General features: G+C 44.4%; 1 protein-coding gene across 1 annotated transcript in view; it reads right to left on the reverse strand.

Moving 5' to 3' along the window:
- The window catches only part of LOC115156267 (partitioning defective 3 homolog B-like), a 73,680-nt gene that overhangs the window by 11,522 nt on the left and 35,620 nt on the right, over window positions 1–26,538 (reverse strand). The window contains exon 3 of the mRNA XM_029703726.1: window positions 12,393–12,487. Coding sequence (XP_029559586.1) covers window positions 12,393–12,487 — 95 coding nt within the window. The remainder of the gene's footprint in view (window positions 1–12,392; window positions 12,488–26,538) is intronic.

The following is a 26,538-nucleotide window of genomic DNA, read 5'->3' on the forward strand; positions in this document are numbered from 1 at the left end:
ACACACCACACTAATCCCATTCTACTAACTTTCAAGCTTTTTACATTTTTATTATATGAAAGCAAGCTTTGCTTTTAAACTGACAAGATGATCACGCTTGATAGAGCAAGTTTTTTATATTATATAATAACATATATATTTGTGACTTGTTTCAGGAAACTTGGTGTATGTCACACGTCACTACTTCACACGAGAGGCATTTGAATTTTTTTTATCAAAATGCGTTTTGTTGTTGACAGAAATGCCTTCTGGAACATGGGAATTTTCATGTACATTAATAACAAACTTGTATGCCATCTGTAAGTACGAATGCAATTGCAAAGTACGAGTGTGTGTTGCGGCGTCACTACAGTCTGGGATTCGATCCGAGGTTGTGTCACAAACGGCCGTGACCGGGGTTCCCATAGGGTGGTGCACAATTGGCCCAGCGTCGTCCGGGTTAGGGAGCTTTACTTTACTTTGTTCTTTGCGCTCTAGCGACTCCTTGTGGCGGGCCGGGCTCCTGCAGGCTGACAGCGGTTGTCAGTTGAACAGTGTTTCAAATAAAATCAAATTTGCTTTGTCACAGCCGCTGAATACAATAAGTGTAGACCTTACCGTGATATGCTTACTTACAAGCCCTTAACCAACAATTCAGATTTAAGAAAATAGAGATAAGAAAATATTTACTAAATAATCTAAAGTAAAAAATAAAAAAAATAAAAAAAGTAACACAATAAAATTATGACGTTATGTAAACGGGTTACCGGTAATGAGAAAGTGTGCGCAGGTACCGGTTAATCGAGGTAATTTGTAGGTGTAGGTAGGGGTAAAGTAAAGTTACCTCCGACACATTGGTGCAGCTGGCTTCCGGGTTAAGCGGGCGGGTGTTAAGAAGAGAGGTTTGTGGGGTCATTTTTCGGAGGATGCATGACTCGACCTTCACCTCTCCCGAGCCCTTTGGGGAGTTGCAGCGATGAGACAAGATCGGAATTGGATTGCAATTGGATATCACGAAATTGGGGCGAAAAAGGGGGTAAAATTACAATAAATATAAAAAGTGTAAGCTTGAGTTCCATCTTTATTTGGAAACCGGGCCCTGGCTATTACTTCATAGACATGGGTATTTGCATATATGCAAAACAAGATTCTCCTTTTAAGGAGGTGAGGGAGGTGAATATCAACAGCTGTTTTAAGCACATACCAGTTCCTGTAAGTGACTCAGGGTACTGAATAAGACTGAGCATTTGGAAATGTTCCCCCAGACCCCTTCCAGTTTATTTTTACTTCCCACTAAGGGGACCTGCTGATGTCTTCTGGACGTCATTCTCTTCCGGTCTTGATTTCAATGTCCACAGACGGGACTCGCCAAAAAACACACCACTTCAATACAAATTACTTTTGACTGGTACTGTATGTCTATGTTTGGTTTAGATTTGGATCGGACCTGATCAGACTGGACCAAATCTGAACCAATTGTAGACATCAATGTTTCACAAGTTTGAACAGATGTACAGTACAGTTGACTATTGGTTCTCAAACCTTTCCATGTGGACTCCAAACAGTTCCATGTAAATGATCTGTTCCACATTCGCTAACACAACTAATCCTTAAGCTCTTGAATAGCTAGTTCAGAGCTTGAGCTAAATTGTGAAACATCTGGGGGGGTCCCCCGTGGTTTCAGAACCATTGTCTAGGGGGGGGGGGGCGTGGTTTCAGAACCATTGCAGCAGAGCACAGCAGAATGCTGTGCAGTACATTACAGTACAGTAAAAGTATTTTCAAAAAGCAATCAGAACCGAAAATGAACCTGATTTCAATGCCTGGAAAATATGTATTTCCAACGTCCAGAAAAGGCATCTTTTAAACTTCCATAAAAAAAACGTCTTTTCATTTTTGATTCAGAACCTAAAATGAACCAAACTGCAACGTCTGGAAAATATGTCTTTAAACTTCATTCTACTTACAGAGTTCAGATTTTTTGGTTGAAAAGTAACTTAACACTGTGGATCAGTCAGTGCAAATGTTGCTAAAAATGGCATGAATAAAATTGCATTGACATTTCAATGGTGTACTGAATTAATGCATCTTAAGATAAAGGGCTGGAATTTCTTCTGGATGCTTGAACAGCGCCGTGTCTGTCTCGTGTGTTTATCTTGCTAATTAGCTAGCTAGCATGTGTACACTCACTGCAATGCACAGCCGAAACGTTACTTGCATGTGCATTGGTCGGGTTTAGATTCAACAGCTAACTAGCTAACTGTTTATTAGCAAGACAATTTGTTTTATCAGTACAGCATGTGTTGTGAGAGGCTGGTCTTGGTTGAGGCAATATAGGCTAGCTAGCAGTGTTTGTGCTAAAACTGACATTTGGCTGCACACGTAACTAGCTATCTAGACAGTTTGACTGTATCATGCCGGAGTAGCTAGATGAGAAATGGCCCTTGCATGTATTATAAGTTAGCAGCATGGCAGTTTCCTAAAGTTTGTTGTTGACTTTGAACTTACCTTATCTAGGTAGCTATGATTTATGGAATAATTTAGCTATCTATGATATTAGTTTTGTTTTAGTTTATTAATTTGACCATTTAAAAAAAGAAAACACCATACATAAAACTTGAAAAAGCCGTACATAAACAAAGAGTTAAATCATGGAGGATAACACACAATGTTTTTTTTTATTTAACCAGGTGAAACCCATTGAGGTTCAAAACCTCTTTTGAGAGGGTGACCTGGCAAGAAGGCAAAACAGGGAAATAGCAGCGTGTCCATAAAACATGACAGAAAAAAAAAAAAAAAGTCAAATGTATTTCCTTTGTTAAATCATGGAGGATAACAAACAAAGTCTGGAACTTATTTCCATTGTGGTCCTCTTGAAACAAGATAGCTAGGCAATATTTAACACGGTGTAACGCCCTGGCCATAGAGAGGGTTTTTTTTTTCTTTATTTTGGTTAGGCCAGGGTGTTACATTGGGTGGGCGTTCTATGTTCATTTTTCTATGTTTTTGTATTTCTTTGTTTTGGGCTGTGTGTGGCTCCCAATCAGGCACAGCTGAAGTTCATTGTTGCTGATAGGGAGTCACACATAAGGAGCCTGTTTTTCCTTTGGGTTTTGTGGGGGGATTGTTTTCTGTTTAGTGTAGTTGCTGACAGAACTGTTGGCTGTCGTTTAAGTTCGTGTTTTGTTATTAGTGTTCAATTCGGTCTATTAAAAGTCTCATGATGAACACATCCTCCGCTGCACCTTGGTCTCCTCTTTCCACCAACGACGGTTGTTACACACGGTTGAACATGTATTGTCAACATTGAGTTGTGGTACACAGTTATGGTACAGTATAGTCTTGTTGGCTTGTAGCTACTGGCTTGTTGGCTATAGCTAACTTGCTATAATATCAGCCAAGGTACTTTCGCTAGCTTATTTGTTTGTGCTGTGATTTAGTTTAGACAGATGACTAGCTTCCTTTGCTTGAAGCTTGCTTCTCATCCTACTGATGTTAGCTAGCTAGCTACAGCTGCTAGCCTGCTAATACTAGCTGCTGCTGTCGCACAGCAACCGAGTTACTGGTCCTGGGTTTTAGAACTTTTAGGCTGAAACGATGTTAGCATCGTCAGAAAATATTACAAAAAGGTAGCAAAACGTTGGTTCTTAATGGACAGAAATGAGCATGTGAGAGCGATACATTATTAATTTAATAAAAAAAAATGTTGCACCTACAAACTTAAGTCCAATGGTCACTTTATGGACGCTATAGTCTCTTTTCTAGAATTTCAGCAAGGTAGGTGGACAGAAAATACTCTGAAAACTCCATTGTTAACGACCCTGAAAACTCCATTATGTGGTTCTCAGTAACCAGACAGCTCATTATGAGGGGCAGGGGAAATGTGATGTGAACTTCATAGACATTGGATATGATGGTAGTGTGATAGGCGTCGTAAGGATTGGACCAAGGCGCAGCGGGTAAAGTGCTCATCTTCTTAATTTATTGAAGTAACGTGAACACTTAAACAAAAATAACAAACGACAAAAACAGTTCCATAAGGCTCCGAGGCTATACAGAAAATAACCACCCACAAAACACAAGTGAAACAAACACAACTAAATATGGCCTCCAATTAGCTGCCTCTAATTGGAGGTCATTGCCAAAACCCCAACATAGAAATAGAAAACTAGATAAACACATAGAAATAGAAAACATAGAACATAAACCAAAAACACCGAAACACACAAAACAAACACCACCGTGCCACGCCCTAAACAAACTACAATAACAAATAACCCCTTATACTGGTCAGGACGTGACAGGTAGGGAGATTTTAATTCAGGGCATACTATAGTCTCGCCGTACGACCAACTATAATACAATCTGTGTCCTGCTGAGGGCTGTGAGTACATTGCTACCGTCCGTCACTACTCTGTAGACACTATAGTATAGAACTAATCCTCTTCTCCAATGACCTAACAAAAGAGCAGAAAGTCTCCCACATACTAACAGTGAGCGCTAAACAAGGACATAACAGTATGCCAGGGGAACAAGGGAGGTACAGTTGCTACAGTATGACAGTGGAACAAGGGAGGTACGGTTGCTACAGTATGACCGGGGAACAAGGGAGGTACAGTTGCTACAGTATGACAGTGGAACAAGGGAGGTACGGTTGCTACAGTATGACCGGGGAACAAGGGAGGTACAGTTGCTACAGTATGACAGTGGAACAAGGGAGGTACGGTTGCTACAGTATGACCGGGGAACAAGGGAGGTACAGTTGCAACAGTATGACAGGGGAACAAGGGAGATACAGTTGCTACAGTATGACAGGGGAACAAGGGAGATACAGTTGCTACAGTATGACAGGGGAACAAGGGAGATACAGTTGCTACAGTATGACAGGGGAACAAGGGAGATACAGTTGCTACAGTATGACAGGGGAACAAGGGAGGTACAGTTGCTACAGTATGACCGGGGAACAAGGGAGATACAGTTGCTACAGTATGACAGGGGAACAAGGGAGGTACAGTTGCTACAGTATGACCGGGGAACAAGGGAGGTACAGTTGCTACAGTATGACAGGGGAACAAGGGAGATACAGTTGCTACAGTATGACAGGGGAACAAGGGAGATACAGTTGCTAGGACAGCAGCAGTCAGGTCCTGGACTAGAGATGCTTACACTCACATCATACACACATCCCTGTCCTATTGATTCAGCTGTGATGCCACTTTCACTGTGTGTGTGTGTGTGTGTTGTGTCTGTGTGTGTGTGTGTTTGTGTACGCTCTCTGTCAGTGTGTGTGTGTCAGTATGTGTGTGTTGTGTGTGTGTGTGTGTGTGTGTGTGTGTGTCAGTGTGTGTGTGTCAGTGTGTGTGTGTCAGTATGTGTGTGTTGTGTCAGTGTGTGGGTGTGTGTTTGTGTGTGTGTGTGTGTCAGTGTGTGTGTGTCAGTGTGTGTGTGTCAGTGTGTGTGTGTGTGTGTGTGTGTGTGTGTCAGTGTGTGTGTGTGTGTCAGTGTGTGTGTGTGTGTGTGTGTGGTGTGTGTGTGTGTGTGTGGTCAGTGTGTGTGTGTGTGTGTGTGTGTGTGTGTGTGTGTCAGTGTGTGTGTGTCAGTGTGTGTGTGTCAGTGTGTGTGTGTGTGTGTGTGTGTGTGTGTCAGTGTGTGTGTGTGTGTGTGTGTGTGTGTGTGTGTGTGTGTCAGTGTGTGTGTGTCAGTGTGTGTGTGTGTGGTGTGTGTGTGTGTGTGTCAGTGTGTGTGTGTCAGTGTGTATGTGTCAGTGTGTGTGTGTCAGTGTGTGTGTGTGTGTGTGTCAGTGTGTGTGTGTGTGTGTGTGTGTGTCAGTGTGTGTCAGTGTGTGTGTGTCAGTGTGTGTGTGTGTGTGTCAGTGTGTGTGTGTGTGTCAGTGTGTGTGTGTCAGTGTGTGTCAGTGTGTGTGTGTGTGTGTGTGTGTGTCAGTGTGTGTGTGTGTGTGTCAGTGTGTGTGTGTGTGTGTGTGTGTGTGTGTGTGTGTGTGTGTGTGTCAGTGTGTGTGTGTGTGTGTGTGTGTGTGTGTGTGTCAGTGTGTGTGTGTCAGTGTGTGTGTGTGTGTGTGTGTGTGTGTCAGTGTGTGTGTGTCAGTGTGTGTGTGTCAGTGTGTATGTGTCAGTGTGTGTGTGTCAGTGTGTGTGTGTGTGTGTGTCAGTGTGTGTGTGTGTGTGTGTGTGTCAGTGTGTGTCAGTGTGTGTGTGTGTGTGTGTGTCAGTGTGTGTGTGTCAGCGTGTGTGTGTGTCAGTGTGTGTCAGTGTGTGTGTGTGTCAGTGTGTGTGTGTGTGTGTGTGTGTGTGTGTGTGTGTGTGTGTGTGTGTCAGTGTGTGTGTGTCAGTGTGTGTGTGTGTGTGTGTGTCAGTGTGTGTGTGTGTGTGTCAGTGTGTGTGTGTGTGTGTGTGTGTGTCAGTGTGTGTGTGTCAGTGTGTGTGTGTCAGTGTGTGTGTGTCAGTGTGTGTGTGTTGTGTCAGTGTGTGTGTGTGTGTGTGTGCGTGCGTGCGTGCGTGCGTGTGTGTGTGTGTGTGTGTGTTATTCAGGGGGCTGTGTTCCCTCTGCTCCTTCAGTCTAATGAGAGATGTTGTCTCTGCCACGTGTCTTTGATCTGTCCTCTCTCTCTCTCAGGAAGACCAATTAAGACCAGTCAACACCTCCACCACCTCCCAGAACAGGACAACACTACATAACAACCTGAACTCTGTGTACTGGGGGGGGGGGGGAAATGCTGTGGTCTATCAGGTTAAATGGTTGGGGAGGCAGGTAGAGCCTAGTGGTTAGAGCGTTGGACTAGTAACCGGAAGGTTACAAGATCAAATCCCCGAGCTGACAAGGTAAAAATCTGTCGTTCTGCCCCTGAACAAGGCAGTTAACCCATTGATCCTAGGCCCTCATTGAAAATAAGAATTTGTTCTGAACTGACTTGCCAAGTTAAATAAAGTTTAAATACAAAAACATACTCTTAGCCTCCTATCCCTCTTGCCAACTTTCTATTCATGTTACCTGATGAAATTGCTGTACAATATGATTTTGTTACCATCTGATGGCACATTCAAATGTCATAAATTAACAGTGCAGAGCTCTCCCCTGTCCTCTGCCGTGCCTTGATTGTATTACTGCTGATGATATCTGGAAATGTGCATGTACACCCTGGCCCATCTACTGTTGCTAGCCCCAATTCTGACTTGTGCTCTGATATCTGCTTCACTGATTTCTGCTCTTGTAAAAGCCTGGGTTTTCTGGACGTTTTAACACTAGAAGCTTATTACCTAAAATGGATCAATTGAAAGTGTGGGTTCACAGCTCCAATCTAGATGTGTTGGTCATTACTGAGACGTGGTTAAGGAAGAGTGTTTTGAATACTGATGTTAACCTTTATGGTTATAACCTTTTTCGGTAAGACAGATCTTCCAAAGGTGGTGGAGTGGCAATCTTTACCAAGGATCACCTTCAGTGTTCGGTTGTCTCCACCAAGTCTGTCCCCAAACAATTTGATTTGTTGCTTTTAAGTATTAAACTTTCAAACAGCTGTTTGTTGACTGTTGCTGGGTGCTATCGTCCTCCATCAGCACCGGCCTGTACCCTACCTGCCCTAAGCTCTCTCCTGGCTCCTTACACTAAGTCTGAATTTGTCCTGCTAGGTGACCTAAACTAGGACATGCTTAAACCACCTGACCATGTCCTAAAGCAACTCCCTAAATCTTTCTCAGAGTATTACCAATCCCACAAGGTATGACTCCAAACACCCAGAAAAGGCTACTCTCCTTGATGTTATCCTCACAAATAATCCTGAGAGGTATCAGTCTGGTGTTTTCTGTAATAACCTTAGTGATCACTGTTTTACAGCCTGTGTTGGTAATGGCTGCTGAGGGAAACAACCTGTCCTGATTTGTCATAGATGCTTGCTAAAAAGGAGCAGTTTTCTCTCTGTGGGTCTAACCACAAGAAGCTCTGGAAAACGGTTAAAGACCTGGAGAATAAACAGTCCTCCTCACAGCTGCTCATGTCTCTTAATGTTGATGATGTGGTTGTTACTGACTAGAAGCACATGGCTGAGCTCTTTAATCACCACTTCATTAAGTCAGGATTCCTATTTGACTCAGCCATGCCTCCTTGCCCGTCCAACATTTCCTCATCTCTCACCCCTTCTAATGTGACTAGCCCCGATGCTTCTTCCTCTTTTTCCCCTGCCCCGCAACAAAGTTTCTCCCTGAGTCCGAGGTGCTAAAGGAGCTCCTTAACTTGGCCCCCAAAAACCATGTGGGTCAGATGGTTTAGACCCTTTCTTCTTTAAGGTTCATCGCCAAGCCTATCTCTGACCTTTTTAACCTGTCTCTCCTCTCAGGGGAGGTTCCCATTGCTTGGAAGGCAGCTGCGGTTCATCCTTTATTTAAAGGGGGAGATCAAGCTGATCCTAACTGTTATAGGCCAATTTCTATTTTGCCCTGTTTATCAAAAGTGTTGGAAAAACGTGTCAATAATCAACTGACTGGCTTTCTTGATGTCTATAGTATTCTCTCTTGTATGCAATCTGGTTTCCTGCTCAGGTTATGGATGTGTCACTGCAACTTTAAAAGGTCCTCAATGATGTCACAATTGCCCTTGATTCTAAGCAATGTTGAGCTGCTATTTTTATTGACTTGGCCAAAGCTTTTGATACGATAGACCGTTGGTTCCCAAACTTTTCATAGTCCCGTACCCCTTCAAACATTCAACCTCCAGCTGTACCCCCTCTAGCACCAGGGTCAGCGCACTTTCAAATGTTGTTTTTTGCCATCATTGTGAGCCTGCCACACACAAACACACACTATACGATAAATGTATCATACATAAGAATGAGTGTGAGTTTTTGTCACAACCCGGCTCGTGGGAAGTAACAAAGAGCTCTTATAGGACCAGGGCACAAATAATGACATAATAATAATCAATAATTTTGCTCTTTATTTAACCCTCTTACATATAAAACCTTATTTGTTCATCAAAAATGTTGAGAATCCACTCTCACATAGGTACGTAGTTGTGAAGGGCATCAGTGTCTTAACAGCGCGATTCGCCAAGGCAAGAAACTCTGAGCGCAGCCCAATCCAGAAATCTGGCAGTGGCTTCTGAATAAATTCAATTTTCACAGAACCGCTTGTTGCAATTTCGATGAGGCTCTCTTGTTCAGATACCGGTAAGTGGACCGGAGGCAGGGCATGAAAGGGATAACGAATCCAGTTGTTTGTGTCGTTTCGGGAAAGTACCTGCGTAAATGCGCACTCATTTGCACACAAAAAAAAATCATACAATGATGGAAAGACCTGTGTGTTGTCCTTGTTAATGCAGACAGAAAAGTTTGAGTTTATTTTATTTTTACAGGGACAGTGCACATTAATCAACGTTTCAGTAAAAGTGACGGGTTTTAGCCAGCCGTCTAATTTTCAACCGCAGTCCCTGGGTAAAAGAGCTCCAACTTCTTAATCATAGCCTCAGTTTTGTCCTGCACCTTGAATATAGTTATGGAGAGTCCCTGTAATCCTAGATTCAGATCATTCAGGCCAGAAAAAACATCACCCAGATAGGGCAGTCGCGTGAGTGTCACGGTTGTCGGAAGGAGCGGACCAAAGTGCAGTGTGTGTGTCGTTCCACATTTTATTTAACCTGTGAAACTATGCAATACGTAAACAAACTGAAAGACAAAAACAACAAACCGTGACGCAGAGGTGAAAACATACACAACTCAAAATTAATCTCCCACAAACCCAGGTGGAAAAAAAACCCTACTTAATAACCTCTTACATCTACACGTTCCGCTAGCGGAACGTCTGCTCCAATATCCAATGATGGGCGGGGCGCGAAATTCAAACTCCTCTAAATCCGAAAACTTACACTTTTCAAACATATGACTATGTTACAGCTATTTAAAGACAAGACTCTCCTTTATCTAACCAAACTGTCCGATTTCAAAAAGGCTTTACAGCGAAAGCAAAACATTAGATTATGTCAGCAGAGTACCCAGCCAGGAATAATCACACAGCCATTTTTCAAGCTAGCATATCATGTCACATAAACCCAAACCATATCTAAATGCAGCACTAACCTTTGATGATCTTCATCAGATGACACACCTAGGACATTGTGTTATACAATACATGCATGTCTGTTCAATCAAGTTCATATTTATATCAAAAACCAGCTTTTTACATTAGCATGTGACGTTCAGAACTAGCATTCCCACCGAACACTTCCGGTGATTTTACTAAATTACTCACGATAAACGTTCACAAAAAGCATAACAATTATTTTAAGAATTATAGATACAGAACTCCTCTATGCACTCGATATGTCCGATTTTAAAATAGCTTTTCGGATGAAGCACATTTTGCAATAATGTAAGTACATAGCCCGGCGTTACAGGGCTAGCTATTTAGACACCCACCCAGTGTAGCCTTCACCAAAATCACATTTCCTATAAGAAAAATGTTCTTACCTTGCTTGTTCTTCATCAGAATACACTGCCAGGACTTCTACTTCAATAACAAATGTAGGTTTGGTCCCAAATAATCCATCGTTATATCCAAACAGCGACGTTTTGTTCGTGCGTTCTAGACACTATCCCAACGCTAAATCTCGGCCACGAGCATGACGCAAAATATGACAAAAAATTTCGAAATATTCCATTACCGTACTTCGAAGCATGTCAACCGCTGTTTAAAACCAATATTTATGCAATTTATCTCGTAGAGAAGCGATAATATTCCGACCGGGAATCTGCCTGTCTGTAAACTGAGGAAAAAACCGAAAGCCGGGGGCGGGGCGTGTCACGCGCCTAAGGCTTAGTCCATTGACTGACCACTCAGCATTTGCTCTCGTGTGCTTCAGCCAGGGCTTTGAATGACATCATTCCTGTTTTTCCCGGGCTGTGAGACTCCATTGTTGATGTAAGAAGTGTCACGTAAGAGCAGAGATCCTTTGTAAACGACAGAGATAATAAAGAAGGGCAAGAAATGTTCAGACAGGGTACTTCCTGAACAGAAGCATCTCAGGTTTTTGCCTGCCATAGGAGTTCTGTTATACTCACAGACACCATTCAAACAGTTTCAGAAACTTTGGAGTGTTTTCTCTCCAAAGCTAATAATTATATGCATATTCCAGTTTCTGGGCAGGACTAATAATCAGATTAAATCGGGTACGTTTTTTATCCAGCCGTGAAATTACTGCCCCCTAGATGTAACAGGTTAAGTATGATCTCCAATTAGAGACAATGAGGACCAGCTGCCTCTAATTGAAGATCATCCCAAACAAACCCAACATAGAAATACAAAACTAGAACCTGAACATAGAAATACAAAACATAGAAAAACACCCCCTGTCACACCCTGACCTACTCTACCATATAAAATAACATCTTACTATGGTCAGGATGTGACAGTGAGAAACTCGTCTTCATGCAAGCGGTCAGACAAGTGAAAATTATGGTCAGTAAAGAAAACTCTAAGCTCGTCTCTCAATTCAAAAAATAGTGTTAATACTTTGCCCCTTGATAACCAGCTTCTGTATGTTGTAAAAGCGTTACATGCCCATATCATGGCATAATGCAGAAAATACACGAGAGTTCAGGGACCTTGCTTTAACAAAGTTAACCATTTTCACTGTAGTGTCCAAAACGTCTTTCAAGCTGTCAGGCATTCCCTTGGCAGCAAGAGCCTCTCGGTGGATGCTGCAGTGTAACAAAGTGACGTTGGGAGCAACTGCTTGCATGCGCGTTACCACGCCACTACGTCTCCTTGTCGTCGCTTTTGTGCCATCGGTACAGATACCAACACATCTTGACCACCAAAGTCCATTTGATGTCACAAAGCTGTCCAGTACTTTAAAAATATCCTCTCCTGTTGTCATGGTTTCCAGTGGTTTGTAGAAGAGGATGTCTTCCTTAATTGACCCCCCCATAAACGTAACGGACATATACCAGGAGCTGTGCCAGGCCCGCCACGTCTGTTGACTCATCCAGCTGTAACACATTTAAATCACTGGCTTGCATGCAAAGCAGTAATTGTTTAAAAAATATCTCCTGCCATGTCACTATATATATATATATATATATATATATATATATATATATATATATATAAATATAAATATATATATATATATATATATATATATATATATATATATATAAAAATTGGTTTTAAGTATCCTAGCCCCGTCCCTGCAAGAGACCTTTTGCCAGGCCGTCATTGTAAATAAGAATTTGTTCTTAACTGACTTTCCTTGGGAAATAAAGGTTAAATAATTCTATATACTTTTTAAATCACGAAGATTTTAAGTTAAGTGTTGGAAGGGCAAATGATTGAGATGGTGAGAGGGATGGTCAGAGTGTGTGTGTTTCTGCATGCGTGTGTGTGTGTGTCTCTCTGATATCTTACCATCATCCTCATCAGCTGGTCCATCGTAGGACTTATCGATGGCTGCTCTGAAGCTCTCGTTGCAGACACGCCCCCTGAGCATGTGTGGGCGTTGCCTATGGAACGGGAGGAGATTTACATTTACATCATTTAGCAGACACTCTTATCCAGAGCGACTTACAGTAGTGAATGCATACATTTCATTATTATAATGTTTTTGTACTGGCCCCCCGTGGGAATCAAACCCACAACCCTGGCGTTGCAAACACCATGCTGGCGTTGCAAACACCATGCTCTACCAACTGAGCCACAGGGATCCTTCTTCCTGACCAGTGACATGGTCGTCTCCGGAGAACTGGACCTCTTTTGACCCAAGGTAGGACCAAGGCTCTGAGAGGGGAGAGAAGAGAAACAGCGATAGCTGTCTACTAACCCTGTCAGAGGGCTCGGATGGGGATAGGAGATACTGTTAGTGGACAGAGAGGAAATATATAAGGTTAGTGGAGAATGAAAGAGACAGAATGGGCACCGGAGAGACAGAGGAGAGAGAGAGGACAGAGAAGACAGGAGAGAGAAAGGAGAGAGAGGGGAGAGAGACAGGAGAGAAAGAGAGAGGAGAGAGATGGAAGAGAGACAGGAGAGAAAGAGAGAGCAGAGATGGAATAGAGACAGGAGAGAGAGAGGAGACAGAGGAGAGAGAGAGGAGAGAGACAGGAAAGAGAGAGAGGAGAGAGACAGGAGAGAGAGAGAGAGAAGAGAGAGACAGGAGAAAGAGGAGAGAGACAGGGGAGAGAGAGAGAGGTAGGAGAGAGGAGAGAGATAGAGGAGACAGGAGAGAGAGAGGAGAGAGAGATAAGAGAGAGAGGAGAGAGAGAGAGGAGACAGGAGAGAGAGAGAGGAGACAGGAGAGAGAGAGGAGAGAGGAGACAGGAGGGAGAGAGGAGAGATGCAGGGTGTATAAGCTGATGGGCCATAATGTCGGTCTTAAGAATGTATTTTACTGTCTGTCATACCGTTTATATTTTAATCCCCCAGCCCCGCAGGAGGCCTTTTTTCCTCTGGGTAGGACATCATAGTAAATAAGAATTTGCTCTTAATTGACTTGCCTAGTTAAATAAAGGTTGAAATCAAAAAATGTAGATAGAAAATGTCGCCATAGCTCAAATGACATGCCACACACCAGGCAAAACATACATATTATAGCATGAAACACACACACACACAACAACCAGGACTGCTGCTACACACACACACACACACACACACACACACACACACACACACACACACACACACACTCCAGTCCTCCATCTGAAGATGTGTGTGTTGTAGAGATCTGATGAATCACAGCGAGTCCCATGACAGTTACATAACCAGGAAGACTAGATGGAAATACATAACACACTCCTCCGTCTCTTCCCTCCAGCCATCCCTCCAGCCATCCCTCCAGCCATCCCTCCAGCCATCCCTCCACCCATATCTCCACCCATCCCTCCACCCATATCTCCACCCATCCCTCCAGCCATCCCTCCACCCATCCTTCCACCCATCCCTCCAGCCATCCCTCCACCCATCCCTCCACCCATCCCTCCACCCATCCCTCCAGCCATCTCTCCACCCATCCCTCCACCCATCCCTCCACCCATCCCTCCAGCCATCTCTCCACCCATCCCTCCACCCATCCCTCCACCCATCCCTCCAGCCATCCCTCCACCCATATCTCCACCCATATCTCCACCCATCCCTCCACCCATCCCTCCAGCCATCCCTCCACCCATATCTCCACCCATCCCTCCACCCATCCCTCCACCCATCCCTCCAGCCATCCCTCCATCCATCCCTCCAGCCATCCCTCCACCCATCCCTCCACCCATCCCTCCACCCATCCCTCCAGCCATCCCTCCACCCATCCTTCCACCCATCCCTCCACCCATCCCTCCAGCCATCTCTCCACCCATCCCTCCACCCATCCCTCCACCCATCCCTCCAGCCATCCCTCCAGCCATCCCTCCACCCATCCCTCCACCCATCCCTCCACCCATCCCTCCAGCCATCCCTCCACCCATCTCTCCACCCATCCCTCCACCCATCCCTCCAGCCATCCCTCCACCCATCCCTCCCTGAGCTGGGAGTTCCTCAACAGAGCACAATGCAGTATGATCACTCTCTAGATACTCAGTTGCATTCAGTGCTGTAATCGAATAAAGCTTATTTTCTGTCTAAATTTGTTGTCCCTTACAAATGTATCAACAAAATAAGTCCTTCCTCATAACAAGGTCACCTCATTAACATACCAAGTTACAGTACTATGTCTAACTTTTTTTTTTAACTACGCATATTATTAATTCATGGATTATTAATTCTCATCTAGGCCTAAATATGTTATTAACAATACATTTTAGGAGGTCTAAAAAAATATATACATAAAAAAAAAGATTTTATAAAATATTGAATTTGGCATTTACTACTGTAGCCCAGAGAAACACATTCGTAAATGGTAAAAAAAAGACAGTCAAAAAATAAACAATAAGAAACAATGGTTTTGAAGCGTTTGTTTGTTTGTTGTTATCTAGGGGATATAAGAAAGCTCAGGAAATATTTGTTTAAACATATTTGACCCCTTTTTTTGGGGTAGGCACAAAACTACCACGTTAGTTTGTAGCCCAAATGGTTCAGAAGTTGGCACTTTAACTGTATCGACTTCAGACGAGTTCCCTGACACTTGTGAGGATCGTAGAGCAAAACGAAAACCACCATCGTGTTCGTGAGACTCTCCCCCTTTCCATAGTTTGTAGATCCAACCGTTTGGACGCTACATATGTTTTCGTGAGAAGACCGACTTTGGGGGACGTCTCATGGTCTGACAAACACCACTCTAGCTCTGAAACTTTTCACAGCAGATACGGAAGATAGACATCTGTGGATGTGGTAGATTCAAATCAAATCAAACGTCATTTGTAACAAGAGGGTACAGGTTAGTTGAGGCAAATTGTACATGTAGTTAGGGGTGAAGTGACTATGCATAGATAATAAACAGCGAGTAGCAGCAGTGGGTGGGGGGGGGGGGGTCAATGTAAATAGTCCAGTGGCCATTTTTATTAATTGTTCAGCAGTCTTATGGCTTGGGAGTAGATGCTGTTATGGAGCCTTTTGGTCCTAGACTTGGCGCTCCAGTACCGCTTGCCTTGCGGTAGCAGAGAAACAGTCTATGACTTGGGTGACTTGAGTCTCTGACAATTTTATGGGCTTTCCTCTGTCAGAGCCTATTATATAGGTCCTGGATTGCAGGAAGCTTGGCCCCAGTGATGTACCGGGCCGTAAGCACTACCCTCTGTAGAGCCTCACGGTCGGATGCTGAACAGTTGCCATACCAGGCGGTGATGCAACCGGTCAGGATGCTCTCGATGGTGCAGCTGTATAACTTTTTGAGGATCTGGGGACCCATGCCAAATCTTTTCAGTCTCCTGACGGGGAAGTTGTTGTCGTGCCCTCTTCACAACTGTCTTGGTGTGTTTGAACCATGAGAGTTCTGTGATGTGGACACCAAGGAACTTAAAACTCTCGACTCGCTCCACTTCAGCCCCCTGGATGTTAATGGGGGCCTGTTTGGCACACATTTTCCTGTAGTCCACGATCAGCTCCATTATCTTGCTCACATTGAGGGAGAGGTTGTTGTCCTGGCACCACACTGCCAGGTCTCTGACCTCCTCCTTATAGGTTGTCTCATTGTTGTCGGTGATCAGGCCTACCATTGTTGTGTCATCAGCAAACTTAATGATGGTGTTGGAGTCGTGTTTGGCCACGCAGTCGTGGGTGAACTGGGAGTACACGAGGGGACTATGTACACACCCCTGAGGGGCCCCAGTGTTGAGGATCAGCGTGGCAGACATGTTGTTGCCTACCCTTACCACCTGGGGGCGGCCCGTCCGGAAGTCCAAGATCCAGTTGCAGAGGGAGATGTTTAGTCCCAGGGTCCTTAGCTTAGTGATGAGCTTTGAGGGCACTATGGTGTTGAACGCTGAGCTGTAGTCAATGAACAGCATTCTCACATAGGTGTTCCTTTTGTCCAGGTGGGAAAGAGCAGTGTGGAGTGTGATTGAGATTGCGTCATCTGTGGATCTGTTGGGGCGGTATGCGAATTGGAGTGGGTCTAGAGTGTCCGGGAGGATGCTGTTGATGTGAGCCATGACCTGCCTTTCAAGGCACTTCATGTCTACCGACGTGAGTGCTACGGGGCGATATTCATTCATGCAGGTTTCCTTCACTTCCTTGGGCACAGGGACTACGGTGGTCTGTTTGAAACATGTAGGTATTACAGACTTAGTCAGGGACATGTTGCAAATGTCAGTTAAGACACTTGCCAGTTGGTCCATGCATGCTTTGAGTACACGTCCTGGTAATCCATCTGGCCCCGCGGCTTTGTGAATGTTGACCTGTTTAAAGGTCTTGCTCACATCAGCTACCGAGAGCGTTATCACACAGTCATCCAGAACAGCTGGTGCTCTCGTGCATGCTTCAGTGTTGCTTGCCTCGAAGCGAGCATAAAAGGCATTTAGCCCGTCTGTTTCCCTTTGTAGTCCGTAATCGTGTTGAATCCGACGAGTGTCAGAGCTGGGTTAGTAGGATTCAATCTTAATCCTGTATTGACACTTTGCTTGTTTGATGGTTCGTCTGAGGGCATAATGGGATTTATTATAAGCATCCGGATTAGTGTCCTGCTCCTTGAAAGCGGCAGCTCTAGCCTTTAGCTCGATGCGAATGTTACCTGTAATCCATGGCTTCTGGTTGGGATATGTACATACAGTCACTGTGGGGACGACGTCGTCGATGCACTAATTGATGAAGCCTATGACTGAGGTGGTATACTCCTCAATGCCTTTGGATGAATCCCAGAACATTTTCTAGTCTGTGCTAGCAAAACAGTCCTGTAGCGTAATATCTGCATCATCTGACCACTTCCGTATTGAGCGAATCACTGGTACTTCCTGCTTTAGTTTTCGCTTGTAAGCAAGAATCAGGAGGATAGAATTATGGTCAGATTTGCCAAATGGAGGGCGAGGGAGAGCTTTGTACGCGTCTCTGTGTGTGGAGTGAAGGTGGTATAGAGTTGTTTTCCTCTGTTTGCACATTTATTAACATGCTGGTAAAAATTTGGTAAAACTGATTTAAGTTTGCCTGCATTAAAGTCCCTGGCCACTAGGAGCGCCGCTTCTGGGTGAGCATTTTCTTGTTTGCTTATGGCCTTAACGAGTTAGTTGAGTGCAGTCTTAGTGCCAGCATTGTTTTGTGGTGGTAAATAGACGGCAACAAATAATATAGATGAGAACTCTCTTGGTAGATAGTGTGGTCTACAGCTGATCATAACCTCAGGTGAGCAATACCTCGAGACTTCTTTAATATTAGACATCGCGCAGCAGATATTATTGACAAAAAGACACACACCTCCACCCCTCGTCTTACCAGACGTAGCTTCTCTGTTCTACCGGTGCATGGAAAATCCCTCCAGCTCTATATTATCCGTGTCGTCGTTCAGCCACGTGTCGGTGAGACATAAGATATTACAGTTGTTATTGTCCCGTTGGCAGGATAATCGTAATCGTAGGTTATCCATTTTATTTTCCAATGATTGCATGTTAGTAAGTAGAATTGATGGCAGTAGGAGTTTACACGCTCGCCTACGGATTCTCAGAAGGCAGCCCGATCCGCGTCTTCTTTTCCTCCGTCTTTTCTTCACGCAAATTACGTGAATCTGGGCCTGTTCCCGGGAGAGCAGTATCTCTTTCTCGTTGGACTCATTAAAGGAAAAAGCTTAATCCAGTTCGTGGTGAGTAATCGCTGTTCTGATGACAAGAAGTTGTATTCGGTCATAAGAGGCGGTAGCAGCAACAACATGTTTTCCAAATAAGTTACAAACAACGTTAAAAATAGCACAATTGGTTAGGAGCATGTAAAACATCAGCCATCCTCGTTGGCGCCATCTTGTCACAGACTGAGATGCGTCCAGTGCTATCTCTAGTATACACTGACGGATTTTGGTGGGACTTTTTGAATTATGTTGTTTAGATTGATTTAGATGTTGTTAATGCTCATCCAGGCCTAATCATGTTATTAACGCTCATCTAGGCCTGAAGAGAGAGACAGGAGAGACAGGAGAGAGAGGAGAGAGACAGGGGAGAGAGAGGAGAGAGAGAGGAGACAGGAGAGAGGAGAGAGGAGAGAGAGAGAAGAGAGGAGAGAGAGAGGAGAGAGAGAGAGGAGAGAGAGGAGAGAGAAGAGAGAGAGAGGAGAGAGAGAGGAGAGAGGAGAGAGAAAGGAGACAGGGGAGAGAGAGGAGACAGGAGAGAGAGAGAAGAGAGAGAGGAGACAGGAGAGAGAGGAGAGAGAGAGGAGACAGGAGAGAGGGAGGAGAGAGAAGAGAGAGAGGAGAGAGAGAGAGGGAGGAGAGAGAGAGGAGACAGGAGAGAGAGAGAAGAGAGAGAGGAGACAGGAGAGGGAGGAGAGAGACAGGAGACAGGAGAGAGAGGAGAGAGGGAGGAGAGAGAGAGAGGAGAGAGGAGAGATGCAGGGTGTATTAGCTGATGGGGCATAATGTTGGTCTTAAGAATGTATTTTACTGTCTGTCATTACCGTTTATATTTTAATCCCCCAGCCCCGCAGGAGGCCTTTATTCCTCTGGGTAGGACATCATAGTAAATAAGAATTTGCTCTTAATTGACTTGCCTAGTTAAATAAAGGTTGAAATAAAAAAATGTACAAAGAAAATGCCGCCATAGCTCAAATGACATACCACACACCAGGCAAAACATACATATTATAGCATGAAACACACACACACACACACACACACACACACACACACACACACATGATATTAATTCTCCTTTCTACATTAGACCAGTCAGTCCTGTAATACTAAGTCCTTTCTACATTAGACCAGTCAGTCAGTCCTGTAATACTAAGTCCGTTCCACATTAGACCAGTCAGTCAGTCCTGTAATACTAAGTCCTTTCTACATTAGACCAGTCAGTCCTGTAATACTAAGTCCTTTCTACATTAGACCAGTCAGTTCTGTAAAAAAACTCTGGAATCAGCACAATACTGATGCCCCTTTCTCTCCCAGAGACTGAGGTCAGAGCTAGTCGGCGAGGGTTCAAGAAATTAGATGCACATTTAAGCACATTTAAAGGAGAGACAGAAATATGAAACAGATCTCTATGGTATGACGCCATTCTTGAGGAGTGATCAGATCCATCAAGTTTAGTGGAGTGTGAAATCAATGTTTCTCTATTGTTGGACACTTGAGATAATGGAGAGAGGCACATGCTGCTTCTGCCACTCCTGCCGGACGTATCACACATCTCATAACTGGTTTACCTTGATTAAACCAACTCTGCCCTCTAGAGAGAGAGAGAGAGAGAGGGAGAGGGAGAGAGAGAGAGAGAGAGAGAGAGAAGGGGGGGAGGGAGAGCGAGAGGGAGAGCGAGAGGGAGAGGGAGAGAGGGAGAGAGGGAGAGAGAGAGAGAAGGGGGGAGGGAGAGAGAGAGAGAGAAGGGGGGAGGGAGAGCGAGAGGGAGAGCGAGAGGGAGAGAGGGAGAGAGGGAGAGAGGGAGAGAGAGAGAAGGGGGGAGGGAGAGCGAGAGGGAGAGCGAGAGGGAGAGAGGGAGAGAGAGAGAGAAGGGGGGGAGGGAGAGAGAGAGAGAAGGGGGGGAGGGAGAGGGAGAGGGAGAGGGAGAGGGAGAGGTAGAGGGAGAGGGAGAGAGGGAGAGAGGGAGAGAGGGAGAGAGACATTTCCCTCAGATTACACAGACCCACAAAGAATTCAAAAACAAACGCAATTTTGATAAACTCCCATATCTACTGGTTGAAATACCACAGTGTGACATCACAGCAGCAAGATTTGTGACCTGTTGCCAAAAGAAAAGGTCAACCAGTGAAGAACAAACACCATTGTAAATACAACCCATATGTATGTTTATTTATTTTCCCTTTTGTACTTTAACTATTTGCAAATCGTTACAACACTGTATATAGACATAATATGACATTTGAAATGTCTCTATTCTATTTTGTGAGTGTTTTGTTAATGTTTACTGTCAATTTTTTATTGTTTATTTCACTTTTATATATTATCTATTTTACTTGCTTTGGCAATATAAACATATGTTTCCCATGCCAATAAAGCCCTTAAATTGGATTGAAATTGAATTGAGAGAGATAAAGACAGAGAGAGAGATATACAAATCTTAGAATCAACTAACCCAAAAAGGCCTGTGTTGTTGATGGCATGAAATGATAAAATATACAGACCACAAATTCAAATTGGCTATACATAAACTCTTTAACATCATCCTCAGCTCTGACATCTTCCCCAATATTTGGAACCAAGGACTGATCACCCCAATCCACAAAAGCGGAGACAAATTTGACCCCAATAACTACCGTGGGAAATGCGTTAACAGCAACCTTGGGAAAATCCTCTGCATTATCATTAACAGCTGACTCCTGTTTGCTGATGATCTGGTGCTTCTGTCACCAACCAAGGAGGGCCTACAGCAACACCTAGATCTGTCCCCAACCAAGGAAGGCCTACAGCAACACCTAGATCTGTCCCCAACCAAGGAAGGCCTACAGCAACACCTAGATCTTCTGCACAGATTCTGTCAGATCTGGGCCCTGACAGTAAATCTCAGTAAGACAAAAATAATGGTGTTCCAAAAAAGGTCCAGTCGCCAGAACCACAAATACAAATTCCATCTAGACACTGTTGCCCTAGAGCACAGAAAACATATACATACCTCGGCCTAAACATCAGCACCACAGGTAACTTCCACTAAGTGTATCATCAGACGGGGCCACAGTGTCTCCCGACCTCCCCCAGTATCTATGCTGCAATAGTCTATGTGCCAGGGGGCAAGGGTCAGTCTGTTATATCTGGTCTAATTATCCTGTCTTCTCTGGTGTCCTGTGTGAATTTAAGTATGCTCCCTCTAATTCTCTCTCTCTCTCCCTCGTCTCCAGGAGGACCTGAGCCCTAGGACAATGCCTCAGGACTACCTGGCTTGATGACTCCTTGCTGTCCCCAGTCCACCTGGTCATGCTGCTGCTCCAGTTTCAACTGTTCTGCCTGTGGCAAGGGAACCCTGATCTGTTCACCAGATGTGCTACCTGTCCCAGACGTGCTGTTTTCAACTCTCTCTCTCTACCGCTCCTGCTGTCTCTACCTCTGAATGATCGGCTATGAAAAACCAACTGACATTTACTCCTGAGGTACTGACCTGTTGCACCCTCTACAACCCTGATGGTCATCTATGAACTTTTGAACATCTTGAAGACCAATCTGGCCTTAATGGCCATGTACTCTATTAATCTCCACCCGGCACAGCTAGAAGAGGACTGGCCACCCTTCAGAGCCTGGTTCCTCTCTAGGCTTATGACCTGTTACCACAAGAAAAGGGCAACAGATGTGTCCCATGCCAATAAAGCCCTTAATTTGAATTGAAATTGAATTGAGAGCGAGAAAGAGAGAAAGAGAGAGAGATTGATTGTAGATTGAATTATGCATGAATTATTTGGTGTTTTACATTGAGGACATCTTTTTGGCATGCAGTCTCAATTTTGTGTTTGTCCCATTTTGTGAATTCTTGGTTGGTGACCGGACCCCAGACCTCACAACCATAAAGGGCAATGGGTTCTATAACTGATTCAAGTATTTTTAGCCACATCCTAATTGGGATGTCAATTTTATGTTCCTTTTGATGGCATAGAAGGCCCTTCTTGCCCTGTCTCTCAGATCGTTCACATCTTTGTGGAAGTTACCTGTGGTGCTGATGTTTAGGCCAAGGTATGTACAGTTTTTTGTGTGCTCAAGGGCAACGGTGTCTAGATAGAATTTATATTTGTGGTCCTGGCAACTGGACCTTTTTTTGGAACACCATTATTTTTGTCTTACTGAGATTTACCGTCAGGGCCCAGGTCTGTCAGGGCCCAGGTCTGTCAGAATCTGTGCAGAAGATCTAGGTGCTGCTGTAGGCCCTCCTTGGTTGGGGACAGAAGCAGCAGATCATCATCAAACAGTAGACATTTGACTTCAGATTCTAGTAGGGTGAGGCCGGGTGCTGCAGACTTTTCTAGTCCCCTCGCCAATTTGTTGATATAAATGTTGAAGAGGATGAGGCTTAAGCTGCATCCCTGTCACCCAGATATAACAACGAGGCAGATATTTCACCAGATCAATAAATGTGAAGCATCCGCTTGGCGTTTCCACTCACTACCAAATATGGTGATGAGAGGTCACTACCAAATATGGGCATGAGAGGTCACTACCAAATATGGGCATGAGAGGTCACTACCAAATATGGGCATGAGAGGAAGCCCGCTGGCTGGGAGAAGATGGAATGAGATGGATTTTGTCCGACATTCTGCAAATTTTCTCATCGATATGACATTTTTTATCTCAATACAGTTTTCTCTTCCCAAAACTAAAAAAAAAATGTTATGAACAGAGTGGACTAAGTTTTATAAACTTTATCCTTCGCAAAACGTTTTAAAAAATCCCGAGTTTTATTTTATGAGTGCAAAGACGAATTGAGTTATAGCACACTTCACAGAGTAGGTGTTCCCTAACGGAAATATGCAGATGCGTGCAAGAACGAGCCAATACGCTCCGGGTCGCTGGTGCTTGGCTCTGCCCACTATGACTCATTTGTTCCCATTGGAAACGACAGGCTGTGGTCTATCTTGGTTTAGTTATAACAATCTTTGCCTGTCTCACCACACAGCCCTGTGGAAAGGAATGTGTGTTTTATTTGCCAATTTTAACCACACACTTGTTGTTTGTGTACATGGATTTTATAATGTCGTATGTTTTTCCTCCAACACCACTTTCCATAGCAGACCCTCATGCCAAAATGAGTCAAAAGCTTTTATGAACTCAACAAAGCATGAGAAGACTTTGACTTTGTTTTGGTCTCTCTCTCTCTCTCTCTCGGAGAAGAGGAGGATTTAAAAGGTCAGCTGTCAGTCTGACACTTTTGTTACCATGACACTCACTCTCCTCTCCTCTCCCTCCACCCTTCTTCCCCCATTCACCAGCTAGACAGTCAGTCATTCTCAGGGGCTTACCCCTCATATATCTCTCTCTCTCGCTCTGGGGCTTACCCCACGTCTGTCTGTCTGTCTGTCTGTCTGTCTGTCTGTCTGTCTGTCTGTCTGTCTGTCTGTCTGTCTCTCTCTCTCCATCTCTCTCTCTCCCCATTTAAGTGTGTGTGTGTGAGAGACAATGAAAGAAGCTGCCTCTGTCGGCAGCATGAGACACAAGTCATTTCCATTCTCCAGAGGTTACTGGCTTACTGATGCCAGTACGTGTCTGAGAGAGAGAGAGAGAGAGAGAGAGAGAGAGAGAGAGAGAGAGAGCTCTCTATCACCACGTTACCAGGTTGATTAGTTACTGAGGGAAGAGCTACATTACATTTAACACAAGTAACATGTTACTTTACACTGTTACTTTGAATGGATTAATATCTTGCATTACTAGTTATATTAATTTACTAGTTGTATTAATTTACTAGTTGTTTAATTTACTAGTTGTATTAATTTACTAGTTATATTAATATACTAGTTGTATTAATTTACTAGTTATATTAATTTACTAGTTATATTAATTTACTAGTTGTATTAATTTACTAGTTATATTAATTTACTAGTTATATTAATTTACTTGATCGGGTTTGATCAGGTTTGATCAGGTTTGATCGGGTTTGATCAGGTTTGGGTTTGATTGGGATTGATCGGGTTTGATCAGGTTTGATCGGGTTTGGGTTTGATCGGGTTTGATCACTAGTTCCTCCCTTCATCTGTGCTGCTGCTTTCCTGTTCTAGTCAACAAGTGCTGCACTATCATATGGGCTCCTTAATTAGCCATATACACTGTGTGTACAAAACATTAGGAATGCCTTCCTAGTATTGAGTTGCACCCTATTGCCCTAAGGAACAGTCTCAATTCGTTGGGGTAAATGGACTCTACAAGGTGTTCGAAAGTGTTCCACAGGGATGCTGGCCCATCTTGACTCCAATGCTTCCCCACAGTTGTGTCCAGTTGGCTGTACGTCCTTTGGTTGGTGGAACATTCTTGATACACAAGGGAAACTGTTGAGTGTGAAAAACCAAGCAGCGTTGCAGTTCTACTACCAAACCCCATTCAAAGGTACTTAAATATTTTGTCTTGCCCTTTCACCCTCTGAGTGGCACACATACACAATCCATGTCTCAATTATCTCAAAGCTTAAAAATCCTTCTTTAACTTGTCTCCTCCCCTTCATCTACACTGATTTGAAGTGGATTTAACAGGTGACATCAATAAGGGATCATAGCTTTCACCTGGATTCACCTGGTCAGTCTATGTCATGGAAAGAGCAGGTGTTCCTAATGTTTTGTACACTCAGTGTATACCCGAAAGCCAAACATCTTTCTCTCGAGCCGACTAGTTCTGGTTATAGACCGCACGTACACGGACACATAGAGATGTATAGGAGGGCACACTTTCCACTAGACGGCTTTGTTATCACAGAAGTGATCAATGAAGTAGGATCAGAGTTGTGTCCTCTATACATCTCTATGGACGGCAGCTGTCGTGACTTTTCTCCGGGGCTTTTTCCGCTCGAGAACTAAACAAGGAAACGAGTCGAGATCGGATCATGGAAACACGCCCGGTAGAGATCTGAAAGTAACTCACTCGTTGTTTAACAAAGTGACATTAATAATATTAGAACATTTAAACGAAGTTACGTGTAACTTTAATCCTTTTACTCATGAAATTAATCTGATTATGTAACGTGATAACTACTTTTGTAACACATTACCCCTCAACACGGCCTGTTACGCACACGGCCTGTTACACACACGTCCTGTTACACACACTGCCACATATGACATCAGTGTCCTGTAATAGCTCAGAGAGGGGCTGCCTGTTTACAGATGTGAATGTATCTGAAGAGAGAAGCTGAATGAGCTAACAGCTAACACAAAGCTAAGGTAGTGGGTTGGAGGAGAGACTGGTAACAAGACGACGGTGTGTGGTCCCAGGCAGCCCTCCCCACACACACACACACACACACACACACACACACACACACACACACACACACACACACTCACAAAAACAGATGACCTCTCCGAGACAAATGAATCCATCAATCCCTATCAGCCCAGCATGCCGGCTTTCAAGTTGAATAAAGAACAAATTATTTTTCAATTCTTGGAGAGAGCATGGGAGACAGAGAGAGAGAGAGAGAGACAAACAGACAGACAAAGAGAGAGACAGACAGAGAGAGAGACAGACAGAGAGAGAGACAGACAGACAAAGAGAGAGAGACAGACAGAGAGAGAGACAGACAGAGAGAGAAGTGGGAGAGGGGGGAGAGGGAGAGAGAGATGGAGAAAGAGAGAGACAGACAGAGAGAGAAGTGGGAGAGGGGGAGAGGGAGAGAGAGATGGAGACAGAGAGAGAAGTGGGAGAGGGGGAGAGGGAGAGAGAGATGGAGAAAGAGAGAGACAGACAGAGAGAGAAGTGGGAGAGGGGGAGAGGGAGAGAGAGATGGAGAAAGCGAGAGACAGACAGAGAGAGAAGTGGGAGAGGGGGGAGAGGGAGAGGGGGGAGAGGTGGGAGAGAGATTGAGTAAGAAACAGGGGAGAGACACAGTTCAGTCCTCAAAAGGCTCTAGCTTGGCAGAGAGAGCTGTCTGTTTTCAAAGTCAAAATTACACTGGGGACTGAATCAAACAATGGGCAATGCCAGCCAGACAGTAACCAGCCAGACAGTAACCAGTCAGTCAGCCAGTAAACAGCCAGTCAGCCTGCCAGTAACCAGCCAGTCAGCCAGCCAGTAACCAGTCAGTCAGCCAGCCAGTAACCAGCCAGTCAGCCAGCCAGTAACCAGCCAGTCAGCCTGTAACGAGCCAGTCAGTCTTCCAGTAACCAGTCAGTCAGCCAGCCAGTAACCAGCCAGACAGTAACCAGTCTGTCAGCCAGTAACCAGCCAGTCAGTCTTCCAGTAACCAGTCAGTCAGCCAGCCAGTAACCAGCCAGCCAGTAAACAGTCAGTCAGTCAGCCAGCCAGTAACCAGTCTGTCAGCCAGTAACCAGCCAGTCAGCCTACCAGTAACCAGTCAGC

This window comes from Salmo trutta, chromosome 20 (assembly GCF_901001165.1).
Source record: "Salmo trutta chromosome 20, fSalTru1.1, whole genome shotgun sequence".
NCBI classification, from domain to species: Eukaryota; Metazoa; Chordata; class Actinopteri; order Salmoniformes; family Salmonidae; genus Salmo; species Salmo trutta.